This window comes from Podarcis gaigeae, assembly GCF_964106915.1.
Source record: "Podarcis gaigeae genome assembly, chromosome: 16".
Lineage (NCBI taxonomy): Eukaryota > Metazoa > Chordata > Lepidosauria > Squamata > Lacertidae > Podarcis > Podarcis gaigeae.
In genome coordinates, this window is record NC_139693.1 from 11,817,782 (window position 1) to 11,837,311 (window position 19,530).

The 19,530-nt window shown below is 48.2% G+C and overlaps 1 protein-coding gene across 1 annotated transcript; it reads left to right on the plus strand.

The window, feature by feature from the left end:
• The first annotated feature begins 1,909 nt into the window (after positions 1-1,909).
• Positions 1,910-17,890, plus strand: TUT1 (terminal uridylyl transferase 1, U6 snRNA-specific). Its single transcript, XM_083715651.1, has 10 exons — positions 1,910-2,088; positions 4,128-4,318; positions 7,528-7,737; positions 8,293-8,407; positions 8,490-8,620; positions 12,969-13,201; positions 14,015-14,124; positions 15,330-15,452; positions 15,889-15,981; positions 16,724-17,890. Exons 1-10 carry the CDS (start codon positions 2,004-2,006, stop codon positions 17,770-17,772), a joined length of 2,340 nt encoding a protein of 779 aa, XP_083571777.1. The 5' UTR covers positions 1,910-2,003; the 3' UTR covers positions 17,773-17,890.
• Positions 17,891-19,530: the final 1,640 nt, after the last annotated feature.

Below are 19,530 nucleotides of genomic sequence, written 5' to 3' on the forward strand. Positions count from 1 at the left end.
GCAGCGGGAGGCCCCATTAGCTAAAGTGGTGCTTCAGGTTAAGAACAGTTTCAGGTTAAGTACAGACCTCCGGAACAAATTAAGTACTTAACCCGAGGTACCACTGTAACTGGCATTCAGGACACTGCCTGCAGTTATCTATGATGGCAGTGGGTTTATTCACAGCGAGGGCCAGATTCCCTTCTGGTGTGGCAGGAATATACCAAAGGTGGGCAGCAGCAGAGGCAAAAGTGAGCAATGGAGGTTAATGGTACCTTTGTATAGGCAATAATGGGAGTAAAGGCCTCTGCAGCCTTCCCAGGGCTTGAATTTCCTGTTTGCGACCCGGCGGCAGTAGTACCAAGAATTCTGTCTTAACTTGCCCAGGACAGAGAACCCCTCACATGCCTGAGGCTTCCTCAGCCTTTGGCTGCTTTGCTAAGCTACCTTAATGGTGTGGGTGTGCAGCTTGAAACTGCCATTGTGCTCCAAGTCGTTTTAAATGCCGGGAACTTATAAAAGGTATGGCCCCTTTCCCAAAAGAGCTGCCCCACTATGAAATCCGGGCCTCGGCAACTTCTGTAAAAGGAACCTCCAACTATTATCCATGAGCAAGCAATGCCAGAGGCCTGCAGGTAGCAGGTAAAAAGGTAAAGGTGCCTCTGACGGTTAGGTCCAGTCACGGACGACTCTGGGGTTGCACGCTCATCTTGCTCTATAGGCTGAGGGAGCAGGCGTACAGCTTCCGGGTCATGTGGCCAGCATGACTAAACTGCTTCTGGCGAACCAGAGCAGCGCACGGAAACACCGTTTCCCTTCCCACTGGAACGGTACCTATTTATCTACTTGCACTTTGATGTGCTTTTGAACTGCTAGGTTGGCAGGAGTAGGGACCGAGCAACGGGAGCTCACCCCGTCGCGGGGATTCGAACCGCCGACCTTCTATCGGCAAGCTCTAAGCTCTGTGGTTTAGACCACAGTGCCACCTGCATTCCCACAGGTAGCAGGTAACAGCCAACTATTCCAAACATTTTTAAACTGGGCAATTCCTCACAACACATTGTTGGTACCTTTCATATCACCCTTTGCTGACCAACTGGCAATACCTATTTTAACTATCCTTCTGCACCACGGCTACTTTGTAACCCAAGATGGGGGAACCCAAGGACTTCTCTAGGTACACCTTGGGATGTCTCCCCAAGCCACACACCTTCCCCAGCCATATCCCTCCACATCTCCTGCTCTGCACCCTCCTTGGGCGTTTTTGCCTGCTTGGAATGTCATTGCACTGTGAAAATGCTTGCTTACCAGGACAGAGAGATGTTGGAATGGGAGGTGCCACCCATTTGTGTCTGGCACAGAGCTACTTCCTTTGTTACCTTAATGGCCCACACTTAGAAGGCTATTACCTCACCTGGAAGCTAGCCTGGCTATTCCTGGAACTGAAGCCCTGCTGGATCCAGAAGTTAGAATGGCGCTCAGGCATACAATTTACCCCGCCAAAACTCTTAGCAATACATACACAAATATGTGAACGGGAATAACATGTGTAAGGAATCTAATCTGAGGTAGTTTTGTGGGGGCTATGTAGGTGCAGAAATGGAAGAGCTCAATGGAAGAAATTCGCCTCCACCATCTTAGCTGTAGGCGAGGCGGTCCCTCCTTCCGTCCTTTTTTGGGCGAGATGGGAGAACCACAGTCGTATTGGTGGGGGGACTTTTTCCTATCCCTTTGGCAGGAATAAACTCTGTAACGCGACATGCGGCTTCTACCACGCATATGGCGACCGCCGAATCGCAACCGGAAGTTGATTCTCCAAGCGAATTGCCCTGCACCCCTAGGAGCAACGACGGCGCGTGGAGGAAGAGAGAATTGCGCCTAGACCGGCGGAACCACAGAGCTGGGGAAGTAGCGTGTAACACCCGAGCTCTTCCGGCGGAAGTTGCGGAGCCAAGCATGGGAACCGCCGGGGACCTATTTATTGGAAGAACCGGCCGCTGGCGGTGGGAGTGGCGAGCGCCGGAATGGCGGATTCGGGGCTGGGAGATGTGGAGTCTCTGCCCCGCGGGGGCTTTCGGTGTCGCCTCTGCCATGTGGCGGTGGCCAATAGTGAGTGGGGCCGCAGGTCGGGAGGTGGGGCCTGTGCTGCGGGTGTACAAGAGAACTCGGTCTGGTACTCTGCACGTGGCCAGAGGCACTCTCTTCTCTCTTGCTCAAATGCTTCCAAGGCTGAACTTGGACTCGAGTTAAGTGTTCTGTCTCGGAAGCGTAGGAGGGCAGAGATGGCGAATCGATGGCCCTTCAGGCTCCCATATCTTGCCCAGCGCTGATGGGAATTAAGAGCCCAGCAACGTCTGAAGGGCTGCAGTTGCTCAGCCCCTGCTGCCGGGTTCCTCCTCTCCCCACACCTTGCGAAATTCCTGTATATTTCAAAACTTTTCAGCTGAAGTGAAGGTTTTGGTGATATGAGGAAGTTGTGATGAAGGAAAACTTCGCCTGTTGCAGGGTTTTTAGGAGCCTCCTGAGAAGTAAAGTTACACACTTGAGGCATTCTTGCCTTACTTACGAACAGCAGCTAACATACAAGAGTCCTAAACCATGGAAAGAAACTGCTTTCCTTGTGTTCTTAAGCAATGAATATATATGTATATTTTTTCTTCTGCAAGAGCAGCTGAGTTGACCTTTTCCCCTTTAGTAGGCACATGGAACAGTGGTTTTGCGAAAGGGCCCCATGCAGTTAAAATCAGTTTCATATTCCTTTGTATACACTTTCCAAGCTGTTGACATCTAGAAAACAGGGAGGCAAAAGTGCTCATGGCGTTCCAAATTTGTCCTTAATCAGTTATTGAAAAGCATTATCCATACCAATTTTGAGTGATGGGGAAGACTATTGATATGTTCTTATTTATTAAATTTATTTACTGTCTTTCATCTGAAGATCACATGGCAGTTTACAACATAAAAACATAGTAATATAATAGCAGAACAACAACACCCATGCACATTTAAATGTCATATATTGTTGTATCACTCAGAGGCCTGGTTGAAGAGGAATGTTTTCACCTGGCACCTAAAAATATGTAATGAAGGCACCAAGTGTGCCTTATTTAAATAAATCCTTATTTTTGCAATGTAAACAGCTTACAAACAGATTTCAAAGTGATGGAAGACCACCCCTTTGCCTCCCTCACACCTGATGCCACATAAGACATCAAACGTAGGGTAGGTGGGCTGTAGTTTTTGGGGAAATGCCCTTGTGAAGCCCACTACAGTGACCAGACTCTGGTTCAAAATGGCTTTTATCTGATTTTTATGTCAGGTGTGTCATTTTGATGTTTTGGGTGACATCTGCATATTGGTGCTATCCAACTCCAAATCCCCTGATTTCACCCAGCTTCATATGGATATTAACTATTTTTGTTTGTGTGTGTGTGTGTTTTGTTAACAGATTCATTTGAAAGTGAAGGTTTCAGGTTACTTTAAGTGGCGAGTTACTTTAATGGCCCCCTGAGCCTTATATCTCAGCTCGATCATTGAGATAATCCACAGGAGCATTGTAATGGTGCCCTGTGTAACAGAGGCCTCACTGACCTCAGCTAAAAACCAGCCATTTAGTGTTGCTGGTCCCATGTGATGGAGAACTCCGGCAGAGATTTGGCAGGCACGCTCACTTTTGACTTTCAAACACCTCTTGAAGACTTATTTTTATGTTGATAAGCCTATTCAGTTTTAAGAGTAGACAGGCATTTTAACAATGATTTTGCGTGTTAATGGCATTTTATGTTTTGCTGTATTTGTATTGTATATATCATAGTAGACTGCCTTGATAGTTTACATCAGATGGCGGAATGTAAATACTTTTATATTATTACCATTTATTTATTCAACTTGTATCCAGCCCTTCCTCCCAAAGGAGCCCAAGGTGGCAAACATATCACTACAAAAATCATTCTAAAACCAATATAAGTATCTTTGGAGTTCTGTGTAAGTGTGTTGGAGTTCTGGAACTGTTTTTATTATACTTGGTTTGCATCGTATTGCTTTTAAATGTTTATTGATGTAAACTGCTCTGGGGTCATCATGTCAAAAGGGCAGTATTAAAAGCTGATTGAAAGAAGCAAACCAAAGCCTTGGTTTTTCTGCTGCAGAGCCCAGCCTGGATGACCACCTTCGTGGGAAGAAACACCAGCGCTTGGAAAACCTCCGCACTGTCCGGCAGGCCCAAGAGCTTCGCAGTGTTTTTGTCAGTGGTTTTCGGAAGGGGACACCAGCCTCTGAGCTGAGTGATTATTTCCAGGCCTATGGGGAGGTGGCCAATGTGGTAATGGACAAGGATAAGGTATAGCCTTTGGCATCAAATTAGTAAAACCTCGATAGCTGCTTCTTGGGAAGATAGGAAGCAGCCTTAAACTGAACCAGGGGGTCCATCTAGCTCAGTATTGTTTACTCTGATGGGCAGCAGCTCTCCAGGGCTTCAGGGGGGTTATTTCTCATTCCTACCTGGAGATGCTGGGGATTGAACCGGGGTCTTTGCATGCCAAGCAGATACTTTGCCACTGAGCAAAAGAAAGAGCACATACAGCAAGAGACATAAAGCACTATATTAAAATGGTTTCAGTTCTCCCTTCAGTTCATTTCACAGAGAATGATACCATCCAAGAGTGTATTAACTTTACTTTTGGGTTCCTACCACTTTCAATATTTAACACACTCCGTTGAATAAGCTTTGCAGGGGAGCAGGAAAATAAACTTTATGAGACAGATAAGAACATGAGGGGGACGCGGGTGGTGCTGTGGGTTAAACCACAGAGCCTAGGACTTGCCGATCAGAAGGTCGGCGGTTTGAATCCCTGCGACAGAGTGAGCTCCCGTTGCTCGGTCCCTGCTCCTGCCAACCTAGCAGTTCGAAAGCACGTCAAAGTGCAAGTAGATAAATAGGTACCGCTCCGGCGGGAAGGTAAACGGTGTTTCCGTGCGCTGCTCTGGTTCACCAGAAGCAACTTGGTCATGCTGGCCACATGACCCAGAAGCTGTACGCTGGTTCCCTCGGCCAATAAAGCGAGATGAGCACCGCAACCCCAGAGTCGGCCACGACTGGACCTAATGGTCAGGGCTCCCTTTACCTTTACCTTAAGAACATAAGGAGAGCCTGCTGGATCAGGCCAGTGGCCTATCTAGTTCAGCATCCTGTTCACACAGTGGCCCACCAGATGCCTCTGGGTAGCATGCAAGCAAGGCCTGAGCACAAGAGCCCTCTGCCCTCCTGTGCTTTCCAGCAGCTGATAATCATTTCTTAAATATTTTATTAATTTTCCAAAAATAACAGAGATAAACAACAACAACAATACATCTTCATAATCAAACATAACAAGAAAAAAAGTTGACTTTCCCTTAGTCCCTTCCTTGGTTTTATTGTTTAGCATCATACCACATCTCCATTTTATATTGAAAAATCATTGAAATTACTTATTGTCTATTCATAATGTCATTACAAGTACAGTTATACCTCGGGTTGAGCGTTTTCGGGTTGCGCTCTGCGGCGACCTGGAAGTAAAGGAGCGCGTTACTTCTGGGTTTCGCCGCATGCGCAGACACTCAAAATGATGTCATGCGCGGAAGCGGCAAATCGAGACCCACACAGTTGCGGGTTGCGTTCGCTTCAGGATGCGAACAGGGCTTCGGAACGGATCCCGTTCGCATCCAGAGGTACCACTGTATTTCTAAAATCCTGCTATTGTACAGTGGTACCTCGGGTTAAGTACTTAATTCGTTCCGGAGGTCTGTTCTTAACCTGAAACTGTTCTTAACCTGAAGCACCACTTTAGCTAATGGGGCCTCCTGCAGCTGCTGCACTGCCGGGGCATGATTTTTGTTCTCATCCTGAAGCAAGTTCTTAACCTGAAGCACGATTTCTGGGTTAGCGGCGTCTGTAACCTGAAGCGTATGTAACCCAAGGTACCACTGTATTAACCTGTCTATCAGCCCAGCAGCTGATATTCAGAAGCATGCTTCCTCTGACAGTGGAAGCACAGAATGTAGCCATCCTGGCTAATAACCATTGATAGCCTTTATCTCCGTGAATTTGTCTCCTCCTCTTTCAAAGCCATCCAAGTTGGTGAGCATCCTTGCCTTCTTTGGGAGCAAGTTCCATAGCTGAACAATGCACTGCGTGAAGAAGGACGTTCTTTTATCTGTCCTGAATGTTCTAATATTCAGCTTAATTGGATGTTCCCAAGAGAGAGGGAGAACAACCTTTCTCCATGGCGTGCCTAATTTTTTCCACCTCCGTCACCTCACCTCTTGCCTGCTTTTTTCTGGAAACTACAAAACCCCAAATGCTGGAACCTTTCATCACAGGGGAGTTGCTCTCTCCTCTTGACCATTTTGGTTGCCCTTTCCTGAATATTTCCCAGCTCCTTTGTTCCCAAGACTTAAAGAGGCTTAACCTTCAAAAGCTTTTCACATGCAGCTTTATTGGCAGTAAATTCCATTGAACACAGTGGGACTTCTGAGTAAACACGCGTAGGAGTGGGTTGCATGTTTTCAAAATAACATTCCATTGGGGAAAATCCAACTGCAGCAGGCTAGGGAGTTGCTCACAGTCATTTTAATGATCATTCTATTCTGCTTGTAATGGTCTTTTAGAAATGTTTTTATATTGCTGTACACTGCCCTGACATTTTTGTCAGAGGACAATACACAGATATATTTCCTGCCCTCTGGACCACCTAGCTGGAGGAAGAATTACTGTATTTTTCGCTCTATTGGACACACCGGACCATAGTAGGGGGAGAACAGGGGGAAATTTTTTTTTCTTGTTCTCCCCATCTAAGTCAAGGTGCGTTCAAGGTGCGTTCACCCGAAGCCTCCGGAGCCCAGCGGGAGTTCCCGCTGGGCTCTGGAGGCTTTGGGTTCCTTTTGACCTGCTCTTTGGGGCTGGAGGGGGGAGCACTGCTTTCCCCCACCGCCAGCCCCAAAGACCAGGTCGGGGAACAGCGGGAAGGCGGCGCTCCGCCTCCCCGCTGTCCCCCGAGCTTGTGGGGCTGGTGGTGGGGAGAAGCGCTGCTTTCCCCACTGCCAGCCTCCACACCAGGTTGGGTTTGGAGGCTGCTATCCGCAAGCCTGGGGAGCCCAGCGGGAACTCCCGCCGGGCTCCCCAGGCTTGCGGATATCTGCCTGAAGCCTTGAGAGCGAGAGGGGTCGGTGCGCACAGACCCATCTCGCTCTCCAGGCTTCACCGAAAGCCTGCATTCGCTCCATAGGATGCACACACATTTCCCCTTCATTTTTGGAGGGGGGAAAGTGCGTCCTATAGAGGGGAAAATATGGTATTTGTTAAGTCAGAAAGCCTTCATCATGCATTTCAAGTGCTTGTTCATCCTAATACAGGGTGCTGTTTCTCTTGATCTGTTCATTTTGTTTTAAAGACATTAATCTATTAAGGCTGAGCATGCATTGTAGCTTCTTTTTTCTAGACAGGGCAGGAGGATTGTCAGATGACCCAGAAACTGACATTCTTTTCTTTTCTCTTGCCTCATGCGCTGCTAGGGAGTCTATGCGATTGTGGAGCTACAGAATGAGACAGTGCTGGAGAAAGTATTGGCACAGCCCCAGCACAGCCTGGGGGGTCAGAAGCTGCGTGTCAAGCCTCGAGAGAAGAAGGACTTCAAATACACGCCCCCCAGGAAGCAGGGGTCAGCCAGACAAGGACAGCTGAGCCCCGAGAAACTGGCACAAAAGTTGTGCCAAGCTGACAACGTGAGTGAACTCTGGTTTCTTTTTCTTGCCCTGTCTGTAACTTATTTCTGATCCCAAGTGCTGGAGGAGACTGAACGGATGTGGTTGCTTGATAGGACTAGCAACAGCTTTAAAAGTATTAAACCCAAAGCCTTGCTATTGGTCTCCTGCCTGCAGGTGGGCAAAGGGCTGTAGCTCATCAGCAGAGTATTTGCTTTGTGTGCAGAAGGTCTGGCATGTCTGCAGAGCTGCCAGCCAGTGCAGACAGTAGAGAGCTAGATGGATGTAATGGTCTGATTCTGTATGGAGGCAATTTCCTGTGCTCCTTTTTAAACCAGCTGTTCAGTTAGGATCGTGGGGACTGGAATATTCCTTTGTTTTTAGGGCAGAAACCATAGCTCTGTGGTGGAGTATCTGCATGCAGGAAGTTCCAGGTTCAAGCCCAGGCATCTGCAATCAGACTCCTGTCTGAAATCCTGAACAGCTGCTGCCAGTCAGTGTAGACACTACAGGCCTAGACGACCCCAATAGTCTGACCTGGGTATAAGGCAGCTTCCTTTGTTCCTATGTTTCTAGGTGGATGCCCAGATGTCTTTGATGGTGCAGCTCTTTGAGTTCTCCGAGAGCGAACGACGCCTGCGGGACTTGCTGGTCACTCTCTTCCAGGAGGTGTTCCTGGAGTTTTTCCCCGGTAAGCTGCTGCCCTGGACCTCTGCTGATTGTCCAACCTTGGATCTTCATTTGACCTTTCCCCCCTCCCTCTCCATGCCCAGGTTCTGCTGTTCTCCCCTTTGGTTCCTCGGTGAATGGCTTCGATGTCTCTGGTTGCGACCTGGATTTGTTCCTGGACCTCGAGAAGACAAAAAACTTCCAGGCCTCTGCCAAGCGACCTAGCGGGCCACAGGTGAGACCCAGAGCAGAGGACATTAACAGCAGACGGAGTTACAAATGTCTCCTTCAGTCTGTCTTAGACTAGGAGTGGGAAACCCTTTCAGTCTGACAGCCACTTTTCCTGCTAGGCAACCTTTCAGGCAGTGGGTCATGGCATGTGGGCCTTGGAAGCCTGCCCAAAAAGGAATCTGGCCCTGAGACTGAAAAAGATTTCCCGCTCCTGGTGCAGTAGTGATGCCGTCCTCCATTAATCAGCAGCCCTAGTTGTAGCTACTGTTATTCTTGCATGGATCTGGCTGCCATGAGCCGAGGGTGTTGGCTGCTACCTTGTCAAACTGATGGAGTTGAGGTTAGTTGACTGTTCACCACCATGATGTCAAATGGAACATCCCTGTCCAGAGACAGTGTATTTCAGAATTCCAGAGGTCAATGGCATAGGAAGTTGCTTTAAGCTGAATCAGTAGAGTCCATAAGGGCATGTCCTCAGCTGGCCCCTGCTTACCCACTTCCTTTTTTTAAAAAAATACAATTTTTTTATTAGTTTTTTTTAACATATCATTTTCAACAGTAATTAAACATACTTTTACATCTTATTCAAATTTTTGACTTCCATCAATCCCGTCTGAAAATTTTCCAATCCGATCTCTCAGTATGCATTTCTTATCTTCCCTATTACATTTCAAACTCATAACCAATATCTCTGTCTTTTACACTTTGTAACACTTTGTATATTTCTCCTTACAAAACCTCTTGTAGTCCTACTAGCGTAATTTGTTGATTACAGTTGCTCTTCAAATAATTCATCTACTTCTTCCAATCTTCTGTGAATCTCTGGTCCCGCAGGTTTCGAATCCTTCCTGTCATTCTGCATAGTCCATTAATTTCGTCTGCCATTCTTCTTTCATCGGAATTTCTTCTTGTTTCCATTTCTGGGCTAACAATACTCTTTTTTTTTTTTTTTTTTTTTTTAATAAATTTTTATTGAATTTTAAAGAAAAACAAACAAAACATCTCAAATTTCATACCCTTATTTTCATTACCTTCTTTCATTGACTTCCCCACACACCCCTTCCCACCTTCCAATTTCGTTAATTATCTCAGCAAGTTATTTCTTCTCATCTCTTAAATACAGTTCCTTTCTTACAATTTGTCCTTTTTACTTGATCCGGTTTTACTTATCCAATTTTACACGTTTGATCCTTTTTCTAAGGTCGGCCCAAATTCTCTCCCACGAATTCCTCCCTTTTTGTATTTAACCAAAGATCATAATATTTCAATTCAAAATCTCAGATTCTTATTACTCTATTCTCCCCTCCCCCCCCGGCCCGGTTCCTGTCCCTTCCCAGACCAATGTCCTCAAAAGAAAAAAACAGTTTAGCCCGGATTCCTCACATCAGAGGCCCTTAAGCCCCAGTTAGTCTCTCTCCACCAGTTTTGTTGGTAGTCCTTTTTGTTGGCCCTTTCTTCTCGAGGAAGTTCTGTCACAAGCCCCTCATATTTTCCTCCTTCCAAATCAGTCAAAAACAATTTCTGCCCAGGATCCACCGATCTCCCATGCTCCAGTCTAAAGAAGAAGTCCCCATCATACTTATTTACTCTTTTATAGTCCATTATTCCAATTATTGCAGGGGTTTCTTCTTTTATCTTTCTCTCCTTTTGCAGATTTGTAGTCCACTGGTCATCTTCTTTATTTCCTTTGTTCCCAAAGGTTACAGGCTCTGGATTGATGCTCTCCACCTGGGTTTCCTCTTCTCCTTCTTCTTCTTTTTCCCCCAGTTCCAAAGTTATCTCTTCTTCTGCAGCTGCAAAGTTTTTTTCCATTCGCTTACTGCCATCAACAGAGTTGTTTAGTTTAAGATTGAAGGTCACCAGCTGTTCACTCATAGCCATACTCTGCTCTTGTAGAATTCCCACAAAAGAAAACATTTTCTGTATCTCTGCCAGTAATTTTCCTTCAGCAGCCATTGCAATGTCTTTAGTTTCCTCCAGGGGGATTTCCATCATGATTCTTTTCCAACAGTCTGTTACTTTATTAATCAAAATTACTTTGTTTCCAGTCAATTCAGTTTAGTTGTAACACTTTTAATCCAAAAAGATATTTGTTACACAGTTCCAGGCCTTGGCCAGCCGTTTGACAGCTCTTTTAACAGCTGTCAAACTCTTTATTCCTTTCCTCGGGCTCACACGCAGGGCACTCCCGGGATCCCAAAAAGGTGGGGGGTTAGCCAGGCAAGGAAAACTTCTGAAATTTCTCTCTCCTTCTCTCCAGCACAGTAACTTCTTAGTCCAATTCGTAAAAGTTATATGTTTAAACACCAAAGTCTTTCCGCCTTAATACTCCTCTCCTTGCTTTAAAACTTTTGGTGGGGGGGGGAGTGTGGACTTCCTTTTTAACACGTCCCCCGATCGTACTCGAATTCAAGGATGAAAACTTTAGTGCCGAAATTTCATTTTACTCACGGGTTGCTTATTTCAGTCCAAATTTCAGGAAGAAAGACAGCGCTCTCCGGCAATGGCTCGCGGCTTCGCTCCGCCGAGGTAGCGATGAACTCTCAGCACCGCGCCACTCTCCAGTCCACTCCGTAGCCTTTAAAAAGGCTCTTCGCGGGTCGGGGAGGGCGCTTAAGGTGCCCACCGAGTTACCAGGTCCGCAGGCTTCCGCGCCTGCGGTTTTTAAGGGTCCCCGTGTCGCCGGCACGGCAAGACCCGTCCTCGACGGAGCCGATTCCCTCCGGAGCTCGGAGGGAATCCGCCATTACTCGTTCGCGCTATCCCGGAAGTCCTGGGCTAACAATACTCTTGCCGCAACCCACTCCCTTCCTTCCAACCAGTCTAGGAGGTGGCACCTAGTCTAAGTGTTGCCTTTGTAGAATGCTGGAGGGAGGAGGATGGAGAATAGAGCAGATCTTCTTGGTTCCATCTATCCTTGGCTGCTGGTTTTCCTCTCTTCCCACCCTGCCGGTCCTAATGAGCACTAGCTCTCACAGCTTCCAAGGAGCCACATGCAAAAGTGGGTGGACTGGATGTGACTCTCTTGCCTTTGTACAGCAGGCACTTACAAGTCAGAGGTTGCTACATGCATAAAATTCTCTCCACCCCCCATCCTGGTAAGCTGGACACATGCTTCCTGTTCACTGACAGATTCCAGCCAAGGAAAAGCACTCGAGGAGGGTGTGGAGCAGGGCTGGAGAAGGTGGAGTGGCCAGTTAGCAATGCCTAGAAGTCTCCATTCTCTCCACCCTTGTTTTAGGCCTCATGTCCACTATACATTTAAAGCAGTAGCCTTCTTCTTTTAAACAGTCACGGCTTCCCCCCAAAGAATCCTGGGAAGTGTAGTTTGTTTAGGGTGCTGAGAGTGGTTAGGAGACACATATTCATTCTACCCCCACAGAGCTACAGTTTCTAGAGCGGTTTAACAATCGGGGAACTCTGGGAATTGTAACCTGGGGAGAGAACAGCAAAGACCTGGTGAAGAGAGCACAGCAGAGGTTATATTTTCTGAGAATCCTCCGGAAAAACAATCTCTCAAAGGACCTGTTGATGGCATTCTACCATTGCACTGTGGAGAGCGTACTAACTTATGGTCTGTGCGTGTGGTTTGGGAGCTGCACGGCCAGGGAAAAAACAATGCTATCCAGGGTTGTAAAGACTGCAGAGAGAATTACTGGGTGCACTCTTCCCACTGTAGATCAAATCTATGCTGCCAGGTGCCATAAGAAAGCGGCAGAGATAGCACATGATAGTACGCACCCCGGAAATGATCTCTTTCAGCTTCTGCCTTCTGGAAGAAGGTATAGGGTTATAAAGGCCAGGATTCGCCGCCTGAAAAACAGTTTCTATGCTAATGCAATTCTGGTTCTAAACGCAGCATAAGGGGTCTCTGTAGTATAGTGTATTTTAAAATGGGGGTTTAGAGTTTTGTAGGGGTTTTTGAATGTTTTATGTAGTTTTATGTAGTTTTTATGTAGTTTTGTGGTAGTTTTGTGGTAGTTTTATGTAGTTTTTCAATTTCATTGTTCCGCAAGGGGCAATGACAATAAAGATATCGTATCGTATCGTATCGTGCAGGTGCCAGGTTTAATCCCCAGCATTTCCAGGCAAGGCTGGGAAAGATAGCCTGTCTGAAACCTACTGCTACTTGGACAGTGCAGAGTTAGACGTTCCATTGTTCCAACCTGGTATAAGGCAGATTCCTACACTGAAAAGAGGTCTGCAACGCACTAGAATCTACATGAAGTGCTGGGAGAGATCTGAAACCCAGGAGAGATGCTGCCAGTCAGAGTAGTCAGCACTGGGCCAGACAGAGAAACACTCTGATTCAGGATAAAAACAGCTTGTTCCAAATGCACCTTCTCCTCCAGGCTGAGGACGGAGCCAGCGTGGAGCTGGACTCGAGCTCGGAGGACTCGATCCTGAGCGATATTGACTTGGCTTCCGCCACAGTGCCTGAAGTGCTGGAGTTGGTTGCCGCCGTGATGCGGAAGTGCGTTCCGGGAGTCCACAATGTCCAGGCCGTGCTGACTGCCCGTCGGCCGGTTGTCAAGTTTTGGCACAAGGAATCGGGCCTGCGTGGTGACATCTCCATAAACAACAAGTACGGGGGCTGTGTGTGTGTGTGTGTTTGTGTGTGTGAATCCCTTTACTAAATTTCGCATTGTTGCATTACACCTTTGGCCCTCCTGGATGTTGCTGAATCACAACTCCCATCACCCCTGGCTGTTGCCCATGCTTGCTAGGGCTAAGGGGAGTTTTTGTTTTGCAACATCTGGAGGGCCAAAGGTTCTTTCCATTTTATTAATTTATTGAATTTATAGCCTGCCTTTCCTAAGGAGCCCAGGACGGCAAAAAGTTACACGATTTAAAAACCAAAAATAAAGCAAATGCATTCTACAATAGATTAAAACATACTGAAACTAGTTACAGATAAAACGTTCTAAAACACAATTACAATGCAAAACATTGTAATGATCTTCCAATGATCTCAAGGTTTCCAGGAACAGTATTCTTCAGCCACCAAATGCCTTGATAAACAGGAACATTTTCAGATTCCTCATAAAAGTTAAGAATGATGGAGACAGGCACACAATGCTGGGGAGGACATTGCACAGTCAGGGAGCCACCACTGAAAAGGTCATGTCACAGATCAGTGCCAATCAGGCAGCCCCCAGTGGTGGCACTACGAACACAACCATTTACCGGTAAGTACACGAGGTCTCAGGGAATCGTTTCTTAGGAATTGATTTCCTCTCTCATTTTGGTGCTTGATATTTTCAAAATGAGTCTGATGTTGCAAATGAGACACTTTTCCCACTTCCATTTTAGCTGTATGCTCAGGGGGCGCAGGGGAGCTTCCTCGTTGTGTCAGGGTCCTGACTGTCCTCTTATCTGGATTCTCTCTCCATGGTAGGCTGGCCATCTGCAACACCCGCTTCCTGCAGCTTTGCACCGAGATGGACGAGCGAGTGCGGCCTTTGGTCTATGTAGTGCGCTATTGGGCAAAGCAGCAGGCGCTGGCAGGTAAAGTGGAGAAACAAGGGGGGGAGGGGACTCAACAGAACTTGTGAATGGAAAGGACCACCCATAGCAACTCAGTGGTGGAGCATCTGCTTTGCATGCAGAAGGTCTCTGGTTTAGTCTTCAGCATCTTTAGCCCTGGGCTTGCTTGGGTCCCTGGAGGGTTGTCGCCCATCAGTGTAAACACCTGAGATGTACGTTTTTAGGACCCCCTTTATTCCTTTGAAGGGACGCGGGAGGCGCTGTGGGTTAAACCACAGAGCCCTGGACTTGCCGATCAGGTCGTGGGTTTGAATCCCCGCGACGGGGTGAGCTCCCGTTGCTCGGTCCCTGCTCCTGCCCACCTAGCAGTTCGAAAGCACGTCAATATGCAAGTAGATAAATAGGTACCACTCCAGCGGGAAGGTAAACAGCGTTTCCGTGCGCTGCTCTGGTTCGCCAGAAGCGGCTTAGTCATGCTGGCCACATGACCCGGAAGCTCTACGCCGGCTCCCTCGGCCAATAAAGCGAGATGAGTGCCGCAACCCCAGAGTCGGCCACGACTGGACCTAATAGTCAGGGGTCCCTTTACCTTTATCTTATTCCTTTGACTGCAGTTCATTTAAATACTGAATTTTAAATTGTTGTAACCTGCTAGCGAAGGGCAGGTAATAAATTTAATCATCGCCGCCATTTGGAGCTACAAAAATGTGCCATGGGTGTCAGCTACAAAATGGCTGCCATGGAGGGTCTAGCCTAACATGGAATGGCCACCACATCTAAAAGAGCAGACTGAGAGATGAAGGCCTACAAAATAATGTGGGCATTCCCTGCCTCCCCACAACCAGCCACCCCATCAGTGAGGAAAGGGAGCCTGTGCCAGTCACTCCCTCACTGCATCTGTCCCCTGTTCAGAATGGAGGGGAGGGGTAGGAGCCAATCAAATGTAGGTATGTTTAAGGGGCCTGTTCACTGTTGATTGGCTGAGCCAGTGCAAACAGGAACTGAACCACAAGAGCAAATGTCTACTTTGGGTTTTTAGAGGTATATTTACTGAGACCTTTCGTAGGTACCATGAGGGTTTCTGGAGACCAAGGGCGCCACGTTGGTGATCCCTGCGATAAAGCTTCGGATTCTGCAGGCTGTGGCCCAGGGAGGGAGGGGTCTGGTGGCAGTGGGATGCCAGAGCTTTATTTCCACTTAACACTGCCTCCTTTCCTTTCTGACAGGGAACCCATTTGGCGGAGGCCCCCTCCTCAATAACTATGCCCTGACCCTGCTGGTGCTTTTCTTTCTGCAGACACGCACCCCACCCATCCTCCCTACGGTCGCTCACTTGAAGGAACTCTCAGGTACCTACCCTCCCACCCCAAAAAAGCAAGCTGGGGTTCTGTACAGCTTTATTTATCACTTAGCTAGATCCTGGTTTTGCCCTCCTTGTTGTTATTTATGTTGTACAAATTGTTAACACCCACTTTGGGCTTCCTTTTGGGAGGAAAAGCAAGGTGCAAATATTGAGTGATATTCCCAGTCCCTGCAGCCACCGGCTACACACAGATGTCTTTGGACCTGTCTGTTCTGGTGAGATCACCTGAAATGAGGACAGCGGTTCATTTGATGCTGAAAGACATTTACCTGGGGAGGGAAGGGTTCAGGGTTTATTTTGTTGTTCGTCTTTTGAAATGTAAAAGATTAATAAACCTAAAGATTAATGAATACACACACACAAATGTGATATTCCTGGCAATGCTTCTGGAAAGAGCGTTCTCACTCTCCTCTGCTCCTTAGTGGAAGAGGAACACACTGTGGTGGATGGCTGGGACTGCAGCTTCCCCAAGGATTCTGCGCGGCTGGAGCCCAGTGGGAACAAGGAAGATCTTTGTGAGTTGCTCTCAGGAGGTTAAAACCTAGATTAAAGTGCAAACTTTCCTGTTATTCTCCTTTAAATGTGCAGATGGGAGTCTAGGACATTGGCCATAGCTCAGTGGCACAGTATCTGCTTTACATGCAGAAGAAGGGCCCCCTTCAATCTCCAGGTTGGGCTGGGAATGTCTTGTGCCTAAAAGTCCTGCTGCCAGTCCGTGTGGACAGGACTGAGTTAAAACGGGTGGTCTGCCTCTGCATAAGGCAGCTCCCTTTTTAAATCTTCACTTTATTTAGAACAGCGGTTCCCAAACTCAGGTCTCCAGCTGTTTTTTTGGACTACAACTCCCATCATCCCTAGAGAGCAAGACCAGTGGTGAGGGATGATGGGAGTTGTAGTCCAAAAGCAGCTGGAGACCCAAGTTTGGGAAACACCTATTTGGAAACATTTTTAGGGGAAGGGGAGCAGCTTGGTGGTGAAGCACCTGCGTTGACTGCAGAAGGTTCCAGGTTGAATCCCAGGCATCTTCAGGTAGGACTGGAGAAAGCTTCCTGGTAGAGCTGGGATGAGATTCCCTGCTTTGAACCTGACTGCTGCCTGTCAGCGTAGACAAGACTGGTGCAAGAGGGACCAGTGGTTTGACTTAGTATAAGGGAGCTTCCTATGTGATGGAAGCACTGAATTGCTGTTGGTAGAACTTTGTGCAAAACCTGCCTCGCATCTCCGTGGCTCACTGGCTGCCGGCCTCTTACTTTCCAGGCTCTCTCCTGTCCGAGTTCTTCCGCGTCTTCGAGGATTACGACTTCGCTGGCTGCGTGATCTCGCTGTGGGAGGGCCGTCCGCTGCCTCTGCCCAGCTTCCTGTCCTCCTGTGAAGCAAGCAGCAAGCTCAAGCTGGGGCCCTTTAACCTCCAGGACCCCTTTGAGCAGAGCCACAACGTCGCCGCCAACGTCAACGAGAAGACGGCGCTGCGGTTCCAGCGCTGCTGTTGCAACGCAGCCAAGTACTGCCGTAGCCTGCAGTACCAGCGCAAGTCCAGCAAGGGCAAGATCTGGGGGCTCGTCCGCCTGTTTCAGCCGGGCGCCACCGAGGCTCCGGTTGCTGAGAGCCTTGTCATTGGCCTTCCCCTAACAATGGCGGTGCCGCCCACTCAAGCCCATGAGCTTCTTGGCCAGGCCGGGGACTTCCATCTACTTTGGTTCCAGAAGGTCTGTGCTAGCGTAGCCTTCGTCTTAAGGGATGTGCTCAAATGTAGCTGTGTGGAGGTGGGGCGGGGGCTTGGGGAGGAGCAGGAAGTCTCTGAGGTGAAACAGGAAGAGGAGGAGTTAGAAGCAAAAACTCAGCAGCTGTCGGTAGGCTCCAAGCGCCCTCTAGACGAGGGAGGGAGCAATGTCTCTCTGCCCGCCAAAAGGCTGCGAGTTGATGATTTGCTCCCTGGTGAGGAGAGCATGACCTGGAACTGCGCCGTCTGGCATCGCGTGTGGCTGGGCCGTCGCCGCATCCGGCGGCAGCTCCAGGGGCCGGAGCCTGATCCCCAGCACCAAAAGGCCAACTCCTTGGAGCTGGAAGCAAAGGTGTCCGAGGCCATTTCCCAGCAGGAGTGCGAAGCAAGGCCCACAGACCCTCTCTTCCAGTTCACAGTTTGTGCCCAGGTCAGCAGGGGTGGCACTTCCCGCGAGCAAGACACACGCATCAGCCTGAGATTCTCGACAGGCCCTGAGCAAGCGTCCGTCTTCCAGGAGTTCTTCCACTTCCTGCAAGGTTTTTTGCCCCAAATGGTGGAGCAACACCTGGTTAGCAAGGCCTGAGTCCCCCGAGAGAGGGCATCAAGCTACGTATTTGTGAAAAGTTACAGATTTGTGTTTATTTATTTTTGCATATTTTTCTTACTGCCAATGTGAATATGAAAACATGGCCAAAACCCTTTCCCACGTCTCTCATTCTTTGTTTCATTTATTCTTATCCTGCCTCAAAGTCACAAGACAAGGAGCACAGATTTAACCTCTGTGTCTTCGTTTGTGTCTGTACAGCCTGGTAGCCAAGGGTGGGGAACCGCTAGCCTGCAGACCAAATTTAGCCCAGCAGACATCCCCTAGTGGCCCACAAAGCTGTTTTCCCCAAGTCATGGCCACCCACCCCATACCTGATGTCATAAAAGGTAAAGGGACCCCTGACCATTAGGTCCAGTCGTAGCCGACTCTGGGGTTGCGGCGCTCATCTCGCTTTATTGGCCAAGGGAGCCGGCGTACAGCTTCCAGGTCATGTGGCCAGCATGACTAAGCCGCTTCTGGCGAACCAGAGCAGCGCACGGAAACGCCGGTTACCTTCCCGCCGGAGTGGTACCTATTTATCTACTTGCACTTTGACGTGCTTTTGTACTACTAGGTTGGCAGGAGCAGGGACCAAGCAACGGGAGCTCACCCGATCGCGGGGATTCGAACCGTCGACCCTCAGAGCGGCAAGTCCTAGGCTCTGTGGTTTAACCCACAGCGCCACCTGTATCCCTGTTACCTGATGTAATATGTAGCTTCAAGGAAACAATTGGGAAATCAAGGTGTGCTCTGGTGGTTCCTTTGCTGCACTGAGGCATGCTCCCACCCTGGTTTGGGAGGGGAAAGTGGTTGGCATCAAAACTGCTAAAATAGGGACCCTTCCATTTTAACAATTGTTTCAGTAGAAATGGCTTTCCTCCCCTGGAGCAAGAGTCAAAGAGCAGCACAGAGGTCCTGTCTGAAAGTCCTTATGCAAACTGTTCACTCAATCTGCAAATTAAGAACTGCAGTTCCGGTGAACCCACTTGAGCCTTGGGTGGTGGCCATCTGGGGCCTTTTGCACCACTGGCCCACTGGCAGCCAATACACTTACTTATGTAGCATGTCAGGTTCTAGTTGAGGAAGTCGCCACCTTTATGACCAAACTCATTTCCTAGTGATTTTCAGTGGTAGAATGCCAGGTCCTTTTTGGTGGGGTTCCTGGGCTTTAAAGGGCTCAGGGCTGCATCTAATTCAGTTCCATTTGTGATTGCACAAGTAAACTGTGATGGTGATTCTATTTCTACTGTCCCATCAGCTGTGTGATAAGCAGTTTAATCTCAAAAACTCTGAATTGTCCTGATTTGGTCAATTTCTTGGAAGTCTCTGATTGGCCTGGCAGCCGTTAGCAACATATTTGCATAAACATTTCTACTTTGCTATAATGCTGTGTGGTTCTGCCTTTGCACTGGAGATAAAAAGATGGGTTTCCTTGTATGAAACTTACAGTAAGCTTTGACTTGCTTCCCAATAATTTTTCCAGGGGAAGCAAAATGTTTTCAGATGATGAGTTCCGGGCGAAACAGCACACCAAAAAGAGGAGGAATCGCAAACTTCCTCGGAAATCCTTTGTATACGTACTCCGGGCAAGGGAAAAATTAGAATTCTGCGCATGCTCGGGGCTGTTCTCGTTATCACTAGTACTACACGTGCAGCTCCATTCCATTCCGCCCCCCGCTCATCGAGGCCAGTGCGCATGCGGAATCCCTGCGTCCTTTGTTTTACACGTGCTTGATGCTTTTCTATTGCGCTTGC